At 49.5% G+C, this 14,706-nt stretch overlaps 1 protein-coding gene across 4 annotated transcripts; it reads left to right on the forward strand.

Annotated features, from left to right (window-relative positions):
- Positions 1–129: 129 nt before the first annotated feature.
- On the forward strand, positions 130–14,222 carry NFYA (nuclear transcription factor Y subunit alpha). 4 transcript variants are annotated; one of them, XM_041427065.1, is made up of 9 exons: positions 130–307; positions 2,817–2,904; positions 5,025–5,171; positions 6,498–6,629; positions 7,284–7,389; positions 7,827–7,993; positions 9,042–9,215; positions 10,154–10,255; positions 11,031–14,222. In XM_041427065.1, the coding sequence occupies exons 2-9, from the start codon at positions 2,830–2,832 to the stop codon at positions 11,082–11,084; spliced, it is 957 nt and encodes a 318-aa protein (XP_041282999.1). In that variant the 5' UTR covers positions 130–307; positions 2,817–2,829; the 3' UTR covers positions 11,085–14,222. The 4 variants fall into 4 exon arrangements, with proteins under 4 accessions (XP_041282999.1, XP_041282995.1, XP_041282996.1 ...); XM_041427061.1 differs by lacking the exon at positions 6,498–6,629; XM_041427062.1 differs by lacking the exon at positions 6,498–6,629 and having other exon boundaries at positions 7,845–7,993.
- Positions 14,223–14,706: the final 484 nt, after the last annotated feature.

Consider the following 14,706-nt stretch of genomic DNA (forward strand, 5'->3'; position numbering starts at 1 on the left):
TCCGAGCGCGCGGGCGGACCCGCTCCATGGTCCCGGCCCAGAACATTCCGGACAGGGGGCGGAGCCTGAGGCTGGGCGTGGCCCGCCCCGCGCGTGCGCGCCACAGCCCCCGCGCAGGCGCAGCGGCGCCGGGCAGGGCGAGTCTCGCGGTTGGGCGGCCGCGGCCGGGCGGGGGCCCCGCCCCTCGCCCCCTTTGTCCGCGGTTGGGCGCCATTTTGCGCGGCGGGCGAGTGCGGGCGCTGATTGGGCTTCGGGGCCCCGCGGCGGAGCCAATCAGCGCGGGGCGCGGACCGGGCAGCGCGGCACGGTGAGCGCGAGCGGCCAATATGGAGCCCCCGCGCGCCGGGATTGGCGGGGCCGCGGCCACTCAGGGGCTGAGGGGGGAACCGGGGCCGGGCCGGGCCCGCGGGGCGAGCGGGGCCGCGAGCAGCGGGGTCGGGTACACCGCGGCTGGGCGGGGGGCGCGGGGCCGAGCTCCGCGGCGGGGCCCGGCCTCTTCCCCCGGAGCCGCAGCGCCCCGCCCTCACCGGCAGCCTGCCCCGTCCGGTGCCGGTGTGCGCGGTGTAGCTGCCGTGATGTGGCCGGGCACGCGGTGCTCCGGCGGCTGGGGTGGTTTTTGGGGCGGCCGGGGGTTCGAGCGCACCGGGAGATCCCCCGTGCCGGCGCTTCCCGCAGTGACACAACAGCCCCGGCTCATCCCCGGCTCGCACCGGGAGTCGGCGGCTGAGCCCGGGCTCCACGTGTGCTCAGCCCGCCCCCGTGTTAAATCCCGCTCGGGGGTGGGCGTGCGGCTCCGCCGTGTCCCGGGAGCGGTGTTCGGGAGCTCCGGGACACGGTCGCAGTGATGCTCGGGAGCTCTCGGGCTCTCCGTGGCGCTGCTTTGCTCTCGGTGTGGGTTGGTTGGTGAGGAAACTGCTCCTGGTGTAGCTAGATTTGTATACATATAAATTTTGTGTATTATATATATAAATACTTGTAAGTATTTTTGGAGCTATCCTGTGCAGGCCCGGGAGTTTGGTGGTCCTAATGAGTCCCATACAACACAGTATATATTATTTATAATATTAAAATATTATAAATAATATTATATTTATGTATTATTTTATTTATATACATAGTGTCTAAATATCTGCTGCTGGGACTGGAACGCTCCCTGGTTCCCAGAGCATTCCCGCTCAGGAGGAGCTGCCCATGAGCTCACTGGGGGAGGAGCTGCCATCCTCTGCCATTAATTGATCCCTGATCATTAATATTTAACTTGGCTACTCTGTTTAACGAAGGGGATGAGATAATCCCTTGGATAGTGAGGATCCAGCACTGGTAGAATTTTGTCCAGAACTTCAGGCAGCTGCTGCAGAGTGTTGGCATTACAGAGCTGTTAATGTTTTAATAAAGGATTTTAATTTAAGGCAGACATGAAGTATCCAGCATGAAATTGAAATGAGAACCTGACAGCAGCATTTTCAGAAAGAATATTTATCTTCTTTTATTCCGGCTGTGAAAAAGTCTCAGGAAATGGGCAGAGGATGGAACTCAAACAGCAGCAGTAACCACAGCAACGGGTACAGAGAGTCTGTGACTTAATCCTGTCAACATTCCTTGAAAAAGTGAGGGAGCCAGAAGTTTTGTTGCTTTAGACTTGGAAAATTAAAGTTCCAGGCTGCGTTTTCGTTCAGCAGTGTAGCAGGAACTTGTTCAGTCGTGGCATAAATCAAACACCTCGCTAAAGCAGGAATTCTGCTCTTGTTGGGCCAGTGAGGAGAGAAGCAGTGGCAGGGAAAAGATGTTTTTATTTCAGCACTGTGGTGTTGAGGTGTGCAGGAAAAGGGCCAAGGAGTGAGGGGCAGTGAGAGGATGGAGGTGCTGGGAAATCTGCTTCCCAAAATATATGAAGGGTATATTTGAGTATGGAAATATTTCTTTAGAGAAGAAATTCCTCCCTGTGAGGGTGGGGAAGCCCTGGGTTAGGAGCTGTGGCTGCCCCTGGATCCCTGGAAGTGTCCCAAGGGCAGGTTGGAGCAACCTGGGATGGTGGAAGGCGTCCCTGCCCACAGCAAGGGTGGCACTGGGTGGTCCTTAATGTCCCTTCCTACCCAAACCATTCCATGAGGACAGGAGAGAGAAGAAAAATGAGGAGAGAAACCTACACAGCTCTGCTGAATTCTTGAAGAGCAGTTCAGTTTCCCACCTGAAGGTTCTGCATTTCCTGAGGTTTCCCTCCTGAAGGTCCTGCATTTCCTGAGGTTTCCCTCCTGAAGGTTCTCTATTTCCTGAGGTTTCCCTCCTGAAGGTTCTGCATTTCCTGAGGTTTCCCTCCTGAAGGTCCTGCATTTCCTGAGGTTTCCCTCCTGAAGGTTCTCTATTTCCTGAGGTTTCCCTCCTGAAGGTCCTGCATTTCCTGAGCTTCCCAGCAGTGACACTCCCCTGTATGATCTGGAGCCCAGGATGTGCAGACTCAGAACTGCTGGAGCCCGTGAAATCTGGGCTGCAGTTGAGGTGGTTTTGGTGCTCGCTCAGGCTGGATGTGCCTGAAGTGCCTCCTCAGCTTAGCACTGAGATGGAGCAGCTCTGGGAGAGCCCTGCCCTGGGGCAGCTCCTGCTCTGCTTGGCTTGGCAGCTGCTGGGGACAGTGCCAGGCCTGGGGACAGTGGGGAGTGCCAGGCCTGGGGACAGTGGGGAGTGCCAGGCCTGGGGCAGTGGGGAGTGCCAGGACTGGGGGCAGTGGGGAGTGCCAGGCCTGGAGTGCCAGGACTGGGGGCAGTGGGAATTGCCAGGACTGGGGACAGCAGATCACCTGATTTTTGTTTTTCTTGCAGGGGCTGAGGCACCATGGAGCAGTACACTGCCAACAGCAGCAGCTCCACGGAGCAGATCGTGGTGCAGGCAGGGCAGATCCAGCAGCAGGTATGGAATGGGGGGATGGGGGAGCTCTTTGCACCCCTCAGAGGGGCACGGTGTGAGGAGGGAGCAGTTGGGATAAACCCCAAAGATTTCCTGTAATTCCAAGGAAATGAGGGTTCTGAGCTCTTCCCTGAGGGGAGGTGGTGCCAGAGCCTGACCTTGGACAGTGGAACCTTCTCAGCTGTGACTGAAAGTAAAGTTAAAAACACCAAAATGAGGAAGGAGAAGTCGGGATAAACCCCAAAGATTTCCTGTAATTCCAAGGAAATGAGGGTTCTGAGCTCCTCTCTGAGAGGTGATGCCAGAGCCTGACCTTGGACAGTGGAACCTTCTCAGCTGTGACTGAAAGGGCACCTGGGGACAGCACTGGCCTCTGTGGCACTGAGAGATCCAATTTCTTATTTACCTGTGAACAGCACAGGGAAAGCCAGGAGCCATGTGGATCCAAACAGCAAATACATCCCAGTTTGGAAAGAACTTGGTTTCAGTGTGAAGTATTCCCTGTATGCAGCCTCCACTTCCTTAACTCACCCAGGCTTTCCAGGAGCCCTTTAGAGCAGTTGACAGACCCTGGGCAGCCATGGCAGTTTTGCACTCAGGATTCTGGTTTTGTTTGGTTTGTAATTCTTCAGAGCAGGGAGGTTCTGAGGGGCTGGGATGGCCCTGCCAGCTGCAGAATTAACACAGCATTTTTTATGTTCAGAGTTCAAATCTCAGATGCTGCCTCACTTGGATTGCTGAGCTCACTGGGACTTTTGGTTGTTGTTATGTTCTCCCCACCATTTTTTATTTTTTTTCTATTTTGCCTTGCTGTGATTCATTAACAAAAATCCTGGAATGTCTTGTTTTCCTTTCTGCTTCTTGGATATTGTGCTGCTGCCTGTGCTTCTCTGTGCTGACCTGAGCATGCTCCTCCCTGTGTGACCCAGCCCAGGGGCTGAGGGCTTTGGATGGGACATGGACAGGCTGAGGGACAGAGTGGGGACCTGGAAACTCCAATTCCCAGGGCAGGATTTGCCTCCTCAGTCCCTGGGGTGTGAAACCCAGGAACTCGGTGGCTTTACCACATTGTGATGTTCTTGTTCCTAAACAAATCAGATTTTGTGATCCCCGAGTTCATGAGACTGAGTTTGCATTCATGCTGTGGAGGTAGAGTGTTTTTCAAGATGTGTTTGGGGAATTTGGGGGCTTGGCAGGTGAGGGGGTTCAAACAGAGAGGTTTTCCCCTTGTTTTTCTTTTCTTGGGCCTTTTTCCCAGTGAGCAGAGAGATACCAGGTCCAAGAGTGCAGAGATTCTCAGGCCAAAATTATCTCAGATCCCAGAGTGGTTTGGGTGGGAAGGGACCTTAAAGCTCACCCAGTTCCCACCCCAACACCTTCCCCTATCCCAGTGTGCTCCAAGCCCTGTCCAGCCTGGCCTTGGACACTTCCAGGGATCCAGGGGCAGCCACAGCTTCTCTGAGCAGCCTGTGCCAGGCCCTGCCCACCCTCACACTTTATATTTATATTTATATTTATATTTATATTTATATTTATATTTATATTTATATTTATATTTATATTTATATTTATATTTATATTTATATTTATATTTCCAGTCTAAACCTTTTTGGGCCCAGAAGTGGCTGCTGCTCATCCACTTTAACTTTTCCTCCCTGAACTCCATTTTGTGTTGCTCCAGTTACAATTTCCCTCGATGAGCATTGAGAGTTTCTCTCAGCACATCCCATGCTCCATGTCAGTTTGGAAACGGGAATGTTGTAGCCATGAAATTGGAGAGAGCTGAAACCACCTCAGAACCTCCCTGTCAGAACAGAGTTCTCTCAATAGGAACCTCAACTAAAAATCAGTAATTCCGAGGTGAATAATGAAGTTTTTTATCCCACTTTGCTCTTGGGCTGTGCATGAAGGTACTTCTTGTGGCTGGAAAATGTGGTTTTCACGCTTTATAACAACTAGGCTGCAAGAGAAGCAGATAACTCACTAAACCCTTAGCACGTGCTGGAAGGCAGAGCTGCTTTGAGGCAGCTCAGTGCCTGCTCCCCCTTCCCCTGCCCCGCAGGGACCCGGGGGAGCTCTGGGGCTGCTCTGGCGGAGTTTTCATTGTGGCTTTGTTGTTGCAGGTGCAGGGGCAGCCGCTGATGGTGCAGGTGAGCGGGGGGCAGCTCATCACCTCCACGGGCCAGCCCATCATGGTGCAGGCCGTGCCCGGGGGCCAGGGCCAGACCATCATGCAGGTGCCCGTGTCCGGCACGCAGGGGCTGCAGCAGGTGAGACACCCCGGGGGCGCTGCACGGCTCTGGGCTGCTGCCACTGCCACGCTGGGCTCTGCTCAGCACCACAAAAAACAGGCTGAGGTGGTGCTTGGTGGCTCTGGCGCGCTGGGAAGGAGTGGAAGTTCTTTATGAGCTGAGTTTTTCTGGTTTGTGGCCTGCTGTAAAGCTTTTTGATCAGTGATGAAACACAGCTGGGTTGGTTTGGGGTTTTTCGTGGAATGATTTGGGTCGGATGAGATCTTAAAGCTCGTCCTGTTGCACCCTCCTGCCACAGGCAGGGATACCTTCCTGTGGGAATAGGGGTACCTATGATAGGGATGCCTGTCGTGTGGGATGCAGATTTTTGTTTGTTGGGATATTTTATCTGGCCCTTGCAATGTAATTGGGGATCTGGTGCCTGTTCAATGTATGGCTCAGAAAGAGGATTAAAAAAATATTATTTAAGAAAGCTTCTTGCAAGTAACTTGTGCTTGAGCCCCTCTAACATGTGATGGATGAAGGGGGATTTAAACATCCCTGTTGCACAGAAGGCTGTAGTGAAGGAGGTACAGAAAATGGATTTTTTTGGAGGTAATTACCTGTTTAAAAGACAGTTGGTAAATCTAAGGAGGTGGTTGAAGTGTTCCTGAAAAGCAAAGGGAAGAACTGTATGCCATTATTCATGGCATAATGAAAGTGTCCTGATGGTTTAGGATGGGATTTAGGAACCCAGCACAGTCCAGGAAGGCAAACGGTGTCTTGGTGTTCTGAGAGGTTTATTTAATATTTCATTTGTTGCAATCCACTGTAATTTGTATGAGGCTCTTCTCAGTCTGGTTGGTGGAGGAAAATCCATAACTGTGTTTTTAAACACAAACTTCAAACCGTATTCCAGCTCTTCTTTTTTGATCTGAAAATGTTCCACAGTGGTGGAAAGACTCTGCAAAGCTGAGGACAACTTTATAAATCCCAGAAGTACTTCTGAGTGCTGGATAATTAACACCCCACAGATGTCTTAAATCTTAGTCCTCCTCTTCCACCTGACTATTTGTTCCCAGTGGATGTGAATAATTGATTTCTCCTGAGTGATTTATTGTGTAAGCAGTGCAGAACTGCTGGAGCACGGTGACACAGCACGCTGGTCCCTCTGCCCCGTGTGGCTGTGTCACGGGGAGCAATCCATCAAAACTCCTCATTCTCAACTGGAAAAAGAGAAGACTCCCTGCTTCCTTTTTCTGTGCAACAGTAAATCACCCTCAGAGATGACTTGGTCATGCTGAGGCCGAGGAGGGAGAAATCAGAGGCATAGTTAATGTTCCTTTCTGACTCTTTCTTCCACAGATTCAGTTGGTCCAGCCAGGTCAGATTCAGATTCAAGGTGGGCAGGCTGTGCAGGTACAGGGGCAGCAGGGCCAGACCCAGCAGATCATTATACAGCAGCCCCAGACTGCAGTTACTGCTGGCCAGACACAGGTAACTGCACCAGCATGAAAGGCTTTTCTGCAGAGGAACAGGAAGAGAAACTTGACAAATGACTTTAAGATGTGGTTAAGTAAAAAATAAAAAATAATAAAAAAAAGGAATTATTAATATTGAGGAGAACTTGAGAATGAGTGTCATGTTTTTGTAGTGTTTCATACATGACTCTGGGGCAGAAAAATTAGATTGCATGTTTTTCTCCATCGTGTTTCTGTATTTTATTGGTTCGTGGTTGTTTTTGTCTCTTTGTTGAATTTTGAAAACATGAAGCATTGCTAATTCCATACTTGGGCCATTGTGTGCAGTAGTCCAGTCACACCTGGGGTTTCTGCTGATGCTTTTGGTTAGGGCCAAAATTAAATTTTGGAGCAGAACAGTTCTTCCTTTCACATCTTCACAGTGAGACAGGAAATGTAGAATTTGGGTTTTTTTCATTATTGAGCTGTTGGAAAATGCATCTTACATGTGCTTCAGGTGTTTGATCTCCAGGTATTTGCTCTGTGCTCCAGCCTGTTTCTTACTGCTGCTAATGAGGCAGCAGAAATAGACACCTGGAACACCTCAAGCACCATGTGTTCATTCAGGAATTGTAAACACTGGGAAAAAAGAGGCACTTTGTAACATTTTTGTGCTCTTTGTTTTGTTCAGACCCAGCAGCAGATTGCAGTGCAAGGCCAGCAGGTTGCCCAGGCTGCTGAGGGCCAGACCATCGTGTACCAGCCCGTGAATGCTGATGGCACCATCCTGCAGCAAGGTAGGAGGCTGGGAGGAGCCAGGGCACCTCTTTGAGAGGTTTTTTATTTATTGAGGTGTTTGTGTGCTCTGCAGGAATTCACTCCAGGGTTCTTTCCCCAGAAACAGAAAATCTCCTTGTCTCTGGCAAGGCCTGGTAGAATAAAACCCCTGAATTTTGCTTTTCCACCTCAAGAGTACGTGGTTACTCACAGTGAGGTTACAAATGCAAAAACCAGGAATTCTGATGGAATTTAATCCCTGGCTTCAGCACTTTCCTGACTCTCTGCATGTTTTGGAAGGATGAATGAGTAAAATACAGAAGTGGGACTAATGCTGTTCCCTTCTTTTTGTGTGCGTGTTTTTGTTTCTTTTTTCTTTCTCTCTCTCTCTCTTTTTTTTTTTTTCCTTGTTTTTTTTTTTTTTTTTTCTTTCCTTTTGTGTTCTACTTCCTTAAAGTTACAGTCCCTGTTACAGGCATGATCACCATTCCTGCAGCCAGCCTGGCTGGAGCCCAGATTGTCCAAACAGGAGCCAACACCAACACCACCAGCAGTGGCCAGGGGACGGTCACAGTGACACTGCCAGTGGCTGGGAACGTGGTCAATTCAGGGGGAATGGTCATGGTAGGTGTGAAATTCCCACTGCTGCCTCTGGAGGCTGAGCTTTGAGGTGTTTGTACTCAAATCTAGCAGGATTTTCACAAGGGTAGGGATAGGATAGTGGGAATGCTTTAAGTTGAAGGAGGGCAGGGTTGGGTGGGATATGGGGAAGGAATTTCTCCCTGGAGGGTGGGGAGGCCCTGGCACAGGGACCCCAGAGAAGCTGTGGCTTCTCCATCCCAGGCTGGAGCACCTGGGATAGTGGAATGTGTCCCTGCCCATGGCAGAAGGTTGGAATTGGGTGATCCTTAAGATCCCTTCCAAGCCAAACCATCCTGTGACTCCCTGGTTCTCTGATAAACTCTTGTCTGAGATTGAGATACCCTGGTCAGTCCTTTGTAAGTTCAGTTTAGTGGGTAAAGTTTAGTCCTCTCATTGGTTTAAAGTTTAAACAATGCAAATTTTGAGCTTCAGAGGCCTGGATCCTGCTGTGATCTTTGCTCTGGACTTTCTCCCACAGCAGCTCAGAAATGTAGAAGCTGAAATCCAAACTGAGCTGTGAGCTGATGAGCAAAGGTTTAAATAGATTGAGTCACTTTTTTTGAGGGTCCCTTAGGATTTGTTTCCATCATTTATAGAGGTTTTTCCTGCCAGGTCCTGTTTCTTTGTAGTGTGAACCTCTTGAATGTTGCTGGTCCCCACTAGATGTCAGCAGCTCTGCAGTGTTGGCTTAGAGATGCTCTGAAATTAATGAATTGAAATAAGAGATAACCCAAAAGAAAGGGAAGCACCTGCCATGTCCTGTTTGTTTAATTGTCCAAGAAGCAGAAACACAGTCAAGGAATTGTATTGAAATGTTACTTTATCAGGAAAGCCCAGCAGGACTGATGAAGAATTGATTTGATTAGCCTGGTTTTGCAGTTTGAGAGCAGCTTCATTGCTCCTTTTCATTTAAGCAGCTGCATTACCCGAGCAAAACCCACTTTCTGTTTCAATACTGGGGTTTTTAATGCCATTTTTGTGTTCAGTTTGTGTGCTGAGCTGCAAGGACTAAACCACCCTATGTGTACAGATGGTGCCTGGAGCTGGCTCAGTCCCAGCCATCCAGAGGATCCCTTTGCCTGGAGCAGAGATGCTGGAAGAGGAGCCCCTCTACGTCAATGCCAAGCAGTACCACCGCATCCTGAAGAGGAGGCAGGCACGGGCCAAGCTGGAAGCAGAGGGAAAAATCCCCAAAGAGAGAAGGGTGAGAATAAAATTCAGATCTGACACGGGGTTGCTCTGTGACAATGGCACAGAACCTCACCTGGGATGGAAAATGAGGATTAGAATTTTGGTGTTTCTCAACAATGTTTTTATTGTTGTTGATGAGCTACATCGGAGGAAGTCTTTTAAGTGCCTTGAGGATAATTCTGCTTATTTTGGGTGGTTTTGGGAGTGTCTGGAGCTGTGTGTGAGCATGCACTGACTGTCAGCACAGTGTCTGTGGGGCAGAGGATGGATGGGGACTGGGAATTTCCTTTGGGGAGGCAGTAACTGGGAGTCTGTAGGGCAGAGGATGGTTGAGGACTGGGAATTTCCCCTGGGAGGCAGTGACTGGGAGTCTGTGGGACAGGAGATGGATGGGGACTGGGAGTTTCCTCTGGGAAGGCAGTGACTGGGAATATGTAGGGCAGAGGATGGATGGGCACTGGGAATTTCCTCTGGGGAGGCAGTGACTGGGAATCTATGGGGCAGGGAGTAGATGGGCACTGGGAATTTCCTCTGGGAAAACAGTGACTGGGAATCTGTGGGACAGGGGATGGTTGGGCACTGGGAATTCCCCTGGGGAGGCAGTGACTGGGAATCTATGGGGCAGGGAGTAGATGAGCACTGGGAATTTCCTCTGGGAAAGCAGTGACTGGGAATCTGTGGGACAGGGGATGGTTGGGCACTGGGAATTCCCCTGGGGAGGCAGTGACTGGGAATCTATGGGGCAGGGAGTAGATGAGCACTGGGAATTTCCTCTGGGAAAGCAGTGACTGGGAATCTGTGGGACAGGGGATGGTTGGGCACTGGGAATTCCCCTGGGGAGGCAGTGACTGGGAATCTGTGGGACAGGGGATGGTTGGGCACTGGGAATTCCCCTGGGGAGGCAGTGACTGGAGGAGTGGCTGCTCCCTCACTGCTCTTCCCTCACTGCAGAAATACCTGCACGAGTCCCGGCACCGGCACGCCATGGCCAGGAAACGGGGAGAGGGGGGTCGCTTCTTCTCCCCCAAGGAAAAGGACAGCCCTCACATGCAGGTGAGTGGGGTTTGGGGCAAATCCCCTTTCAGCCCTTCAGGACACACATCAGAGGTGCCTGTGCTGCTTTGTTTGGGTTTTTGGGCTTGGCTGCTGACCCTTGTCCCTCCCTGCCTCTGAATTTTTCATCTGCTGCCCTTTGGTCCTCCCTACCTTCAGATTTATTCCAAGCATTGGGAATAAAACCTCCTGTCACTGCTTGTGGAGAGCAAGGGATGTTTGCCCTGAGGAATTAAATGGCAATAATGTGGATAGAAGCATGTTCATTTTGTAGTTCTTAGGATAAATGCACACAAACATTCTGAGTTTGTAAAACAGCCTTTCTGGTTGGGTACTGGGGTGTTCTTTCAGGACATGAATTAAAGGTAGAGACTCCTTATCTTTACATCTGATGCAAAATTAAAAAATGGGCATATCTGATCTTAGCTGCATCTTGATTTGCATAAAAAGTGCAAGGCATTTTTCAGAGGAAGGGACATAATGGAGGAGAACAAACAGGTTCTGTGGTGGCTCAGTGCTTTAGACCAGTCCTGTGCCTTTAGGGAGTGTTTCTTATTTTGAACTAAAATCATTCCTAAATACTGCTCCGAAATACCAGAAACAACAAGTTCCTGGGAAGTATTAGGATTTTTGTGTCCCTGCTCTGTAAAACCCAGGAAAAACAGGACAGTTTTGGAGATCAAGGGAAGTGCAGGAGTGTCTCCTCTTGATGGTTGTGTGTGGTTCTCTGTGCTTCATGGAAAAATACATCATTTCCACCCTTTTGTGTCTGCAGGATCCATCTCAAAGCAACGAAGAAGCAATGACACAGATGATCAGGGTCTCCTAACCCCTGCTTCCAGGGAAAAACACCTGAAGGGAATTCCCATCCCTCCTGCCAGCCTGTCCTGCCTGCCCAGAGTGTCCAGTGAATCCTGGAGTGGGACAATCTCCATGTCACAGCCTGTCCTTTTCCACAGAGCAAGCACCACGTGTTGAGGATGTGCTTGAGGTTTCAACTCTACCAACAGAACCTTTCAGACTTCCTTGGTGCCCTCTCCTGATCCAGCACAGGGAATTCGAAGTCTGAGTGCTCATCTCTGGTTTTCCTTCATTTTCCCACCTTTCCCTGTGGCTGGTGCAGCTCAGCCCTGTGCAGGGACAGATTGCAGCTCCTCCAGCCAGCACTGAATGGCTGCACCTCGGGGCTGAGATTTGTTATTCCATCCACTCCTCACCCCTTTGGACTTGGTTTTCCCTGAGCTGGGCCCTGCTGTTGCACTTCTGACCCTGGCAGAAACTGAAGGGGATTCTTTTCAATTCCACCTTGTAAATGTGTAAAGAAGCTCTTCTCTGGGGAAGGTTCAGCCATCCAATCAATGCTAGAAATAGTGAAGATTACTGCAGGACTTGATGTGTTGTGTCTCTGTTGCAAGTGGGGTGGGAGATGGGGGGGGATTGGGTCAGTAAATCAGTCTCTGGGTGGGTTTGGATGTTCATTGCCAGTACTTGTTGCTTTGGAAGAAAACTGGATGTGAGTCTAGAAAGGATTGAAACTTTTCAGTGACTCTCTTCCAAAGGATTTTTTTTAATCTTATTTCTCACCTGCCAGTGAAGTCCGTGGTTCCTCCAGGGGACGTGGAACCCTCAGTGTGACAGTGGTGGCACTTGGCCATGGTTGGGATGGAGTTTCTGATGCTTAAATCATTTCTACAGTTCCAGAGTGAGGGGTGATTCAGGACAGCAGCAGCTGGGGCAACTCAGCCTGAGGTACCTGAAGGACTCAGCACATACTGATGAACTTTTCATGCTTTTTATAAATGAAGCTCTTAAAAACAAAACAGAAGTGGCACTTAGCAAAGGAGCAATACTTACATTATTAAAAAATAGGATTTTCCCATGACCTACAGCTGGCTTTGGGCTGAGCATCTCCACAGAGCAGAGTTTTAATTTAGATTCTAAGCCTGCTCTGTTATGATTTGAATTTAGTGATGGGAGCAGTAGTTAAAAGCATTTAACAGGTGATTTCTCACCACTGCACTCCTGTCCCCTCTCACCTTGATGAGTTACACAGCTGCTCTGGGGATCATCTGCCTCCTGGAGTCCCAGAATTTCCAGGTTTTGGGTCCTGTAGTTCAAACTGGATCACAGCAGTGACGTTTGGGATTGGGAATGTTGCTGGGTGAATGTGAACCTGGCCAGGTGAAGCTGAAGAGTGAAGAGTTTTTGAGGAAATGCTGCCAAGGATGGGTGAGACTGGGTTCAAGCCAGTGAATGCTGAATTCAAGTGACAAGGAAATGCAGCTTGGGAATTACATTTTCTCCCTCCCATCTTTTCCCATTTACTGGAAATTTATGGCTAAAGACAAAGTGGAGGACAAATCAGCAAGTTGTGGAAGACTGGGAGGATACAAAAGAACAGAGCCTGGAAAATTCTATTTCCTTTGGATGAAAGAAAAATACTAAACCTGAGAGAGTACGAGATTGAGGAGAAATGTTGGATCCTTGTTGTGAGCAGGCAATCCTGGAGGAAGAGGGAGCCTGTTCAGGTGTAAGGATGCCCTGTGCAGGCAGTGGAAGGACAAGGAGGAGCTGCAGAGAGGTTTGGAATTGGCAGCTGGATCTCTAAAAGCAGCTGAGCTCCTTGGTGTGAATCCTGGTTCCTGTCCCTCCCCACAGCTGGAGCTGGGAAGGACACTCAGGGACACCTGCAGCTGCAGGAGGAGCTGGCCTGGCTCCTGGCAGGCAAATAAATCTTCTTTCTTTCAATTTTTGTCTCAAGTTACACCAGTAATCTGACACTCTGCTCACAACTCTTAATTAGGATTTATTTCTAATAATTCCAAGGGAATTTTTAACATCGATGGCACATCAGGGCCTCTGGTTGCTTCTGCCTTAAATCCTTGTCCAGTTGGTGCTGGTTTTCCTCAGCTGGCACCTAAACTCACACAGCATTTCCTGGGGTCTCCCCCATTCCAGGAAAGTGCAGCTCTCCTTAAGGGATTCTAGATGAATTTGCAGCATTACTGTAAATATTTTTTTTTTGAGCATCTGTACATTTTGTTGGTGGAATATTTGCGTGCTGGAGTAAGATTCTCTCCATTATATTTTTTGCTCTTCAGTTGATGGTAAATCTGTCCTGAAACACCTTTTTGAGAGCTGGAAGTTCAGGAAGCTAGATTATTACTCTGACATAGGTTTTGTTTCTTTTTTTTTTTTAATAAGTAATTACTTTTCTTAAAGAACTTGTAAACTTTTTCCCAATATCCCTTCATATCTAGGTTCTCTGATCTGCTGTTGTAGGTTGTGTGTGAAGAAATACGGATTTGTGTTCTAGGAAGTCTTATTGTTAATATTTTAAAATAGTGATGTGAAAGCCTGAGTGCTCCTATCATTTTTTTTATTTGTGTTCTGTGTATCACTGCTGAAAGTTGTGTTTATTTGGTGAGGTTGGAGCCAGCAGTCAACGCCACGGTACCAAAACTATCTGCTTTCTTTTCCAGGCAAATCTGTGAAAATTGGAGACATGTCCAGTTCAAACCCCCCCTAGTAATTAAATTAAAATTCTCTGTAGATTGGCTACACTTGAGCAAAACCTTCACTTTAGGAGTGAGTTAAGAGTGGGTGAGGATGAAGGAAGAGGTTTGGGAGAAATGTGTTTGATTGACCCAGAGCAGTGAAGCATCAAACCCATCAAAACCCAGATTTATAGGAGTGTAAAGATCAGGATTTGGAAAAAAAATGGTCCTCAAGTGATGCTAAATGGCTTTAAGGCCCTGCATGTTAAAAAACGGGGGAAAATAAACTTTTCTTTGTGAAGGGGCGTGGGAGGGTCCTGAGCTTAACGTGATGTCAGGCAACGTTTGTACATAGTTCAAAGTTTTTAATTTTTTTTATATGATGCATTTTTTCAAGTGTATTTTGGTCTTTAATAGATGCAATTGTAAGTACTGTGTACACTCTCCAGCTAATAAAATTTATAAACTGAGGAGCTTTTGCTCTGCATTGCAAATTTTGTGGTGGGCTGTGGGGAGGGCAGGGGGGACTTTGGGGTGGCCAGGCAGCCCAGCCCTGACCTGGCGTGACCCAGGGGTGGCCGGACATCCCTGCCCTGACCCTGTGCCCTCACCTGGGGTGGCTGGACAGCCCTGTCCTCACCCAAAAGTGGCTGGATAGCTCCTGTCCTGACCCCCTGCCTGACCCAGGTGGCCGGACATCCCTGTCCTGATGACCCTGTGCCCTGACCCAGGATGGGCGGGCAGCTCTGGCCCTCACCTGTGGTGGCTGGACAGGCCTGTCCTGACCTGGGGATGGCCGGACAGCTGCTGCCCTGACCCAAAAGTGGCTGGATAGCCCCTGTCCTCACCCGGGGGTGGCTGGACAGCCCTGCCCTGACCCAAAAGTGGCTGGATAGCCCCTGCCCTGACCTGGGGATGGCTGGACAGCCCTGCCCTGTCCCTCTGTCCTCACCC

The sequence above is a fragment of the Onychostruthus taczanowskii genome, unplaced genomic scaffold (genome assembly GCF_017590055.1).
Source record: "Onychostruthus taczanowskii isolate IOZ18803 unplaced genomic scaffold, ASM1759005v1 scaffold97, whole genome shotgun sequence".
Lineage (NCBI taxonomy): Eukaryota > Metazoa > Chordata > Aves > Passeriformes > Passeridae > Onychostruthus > Onychostruthus taczanowskii.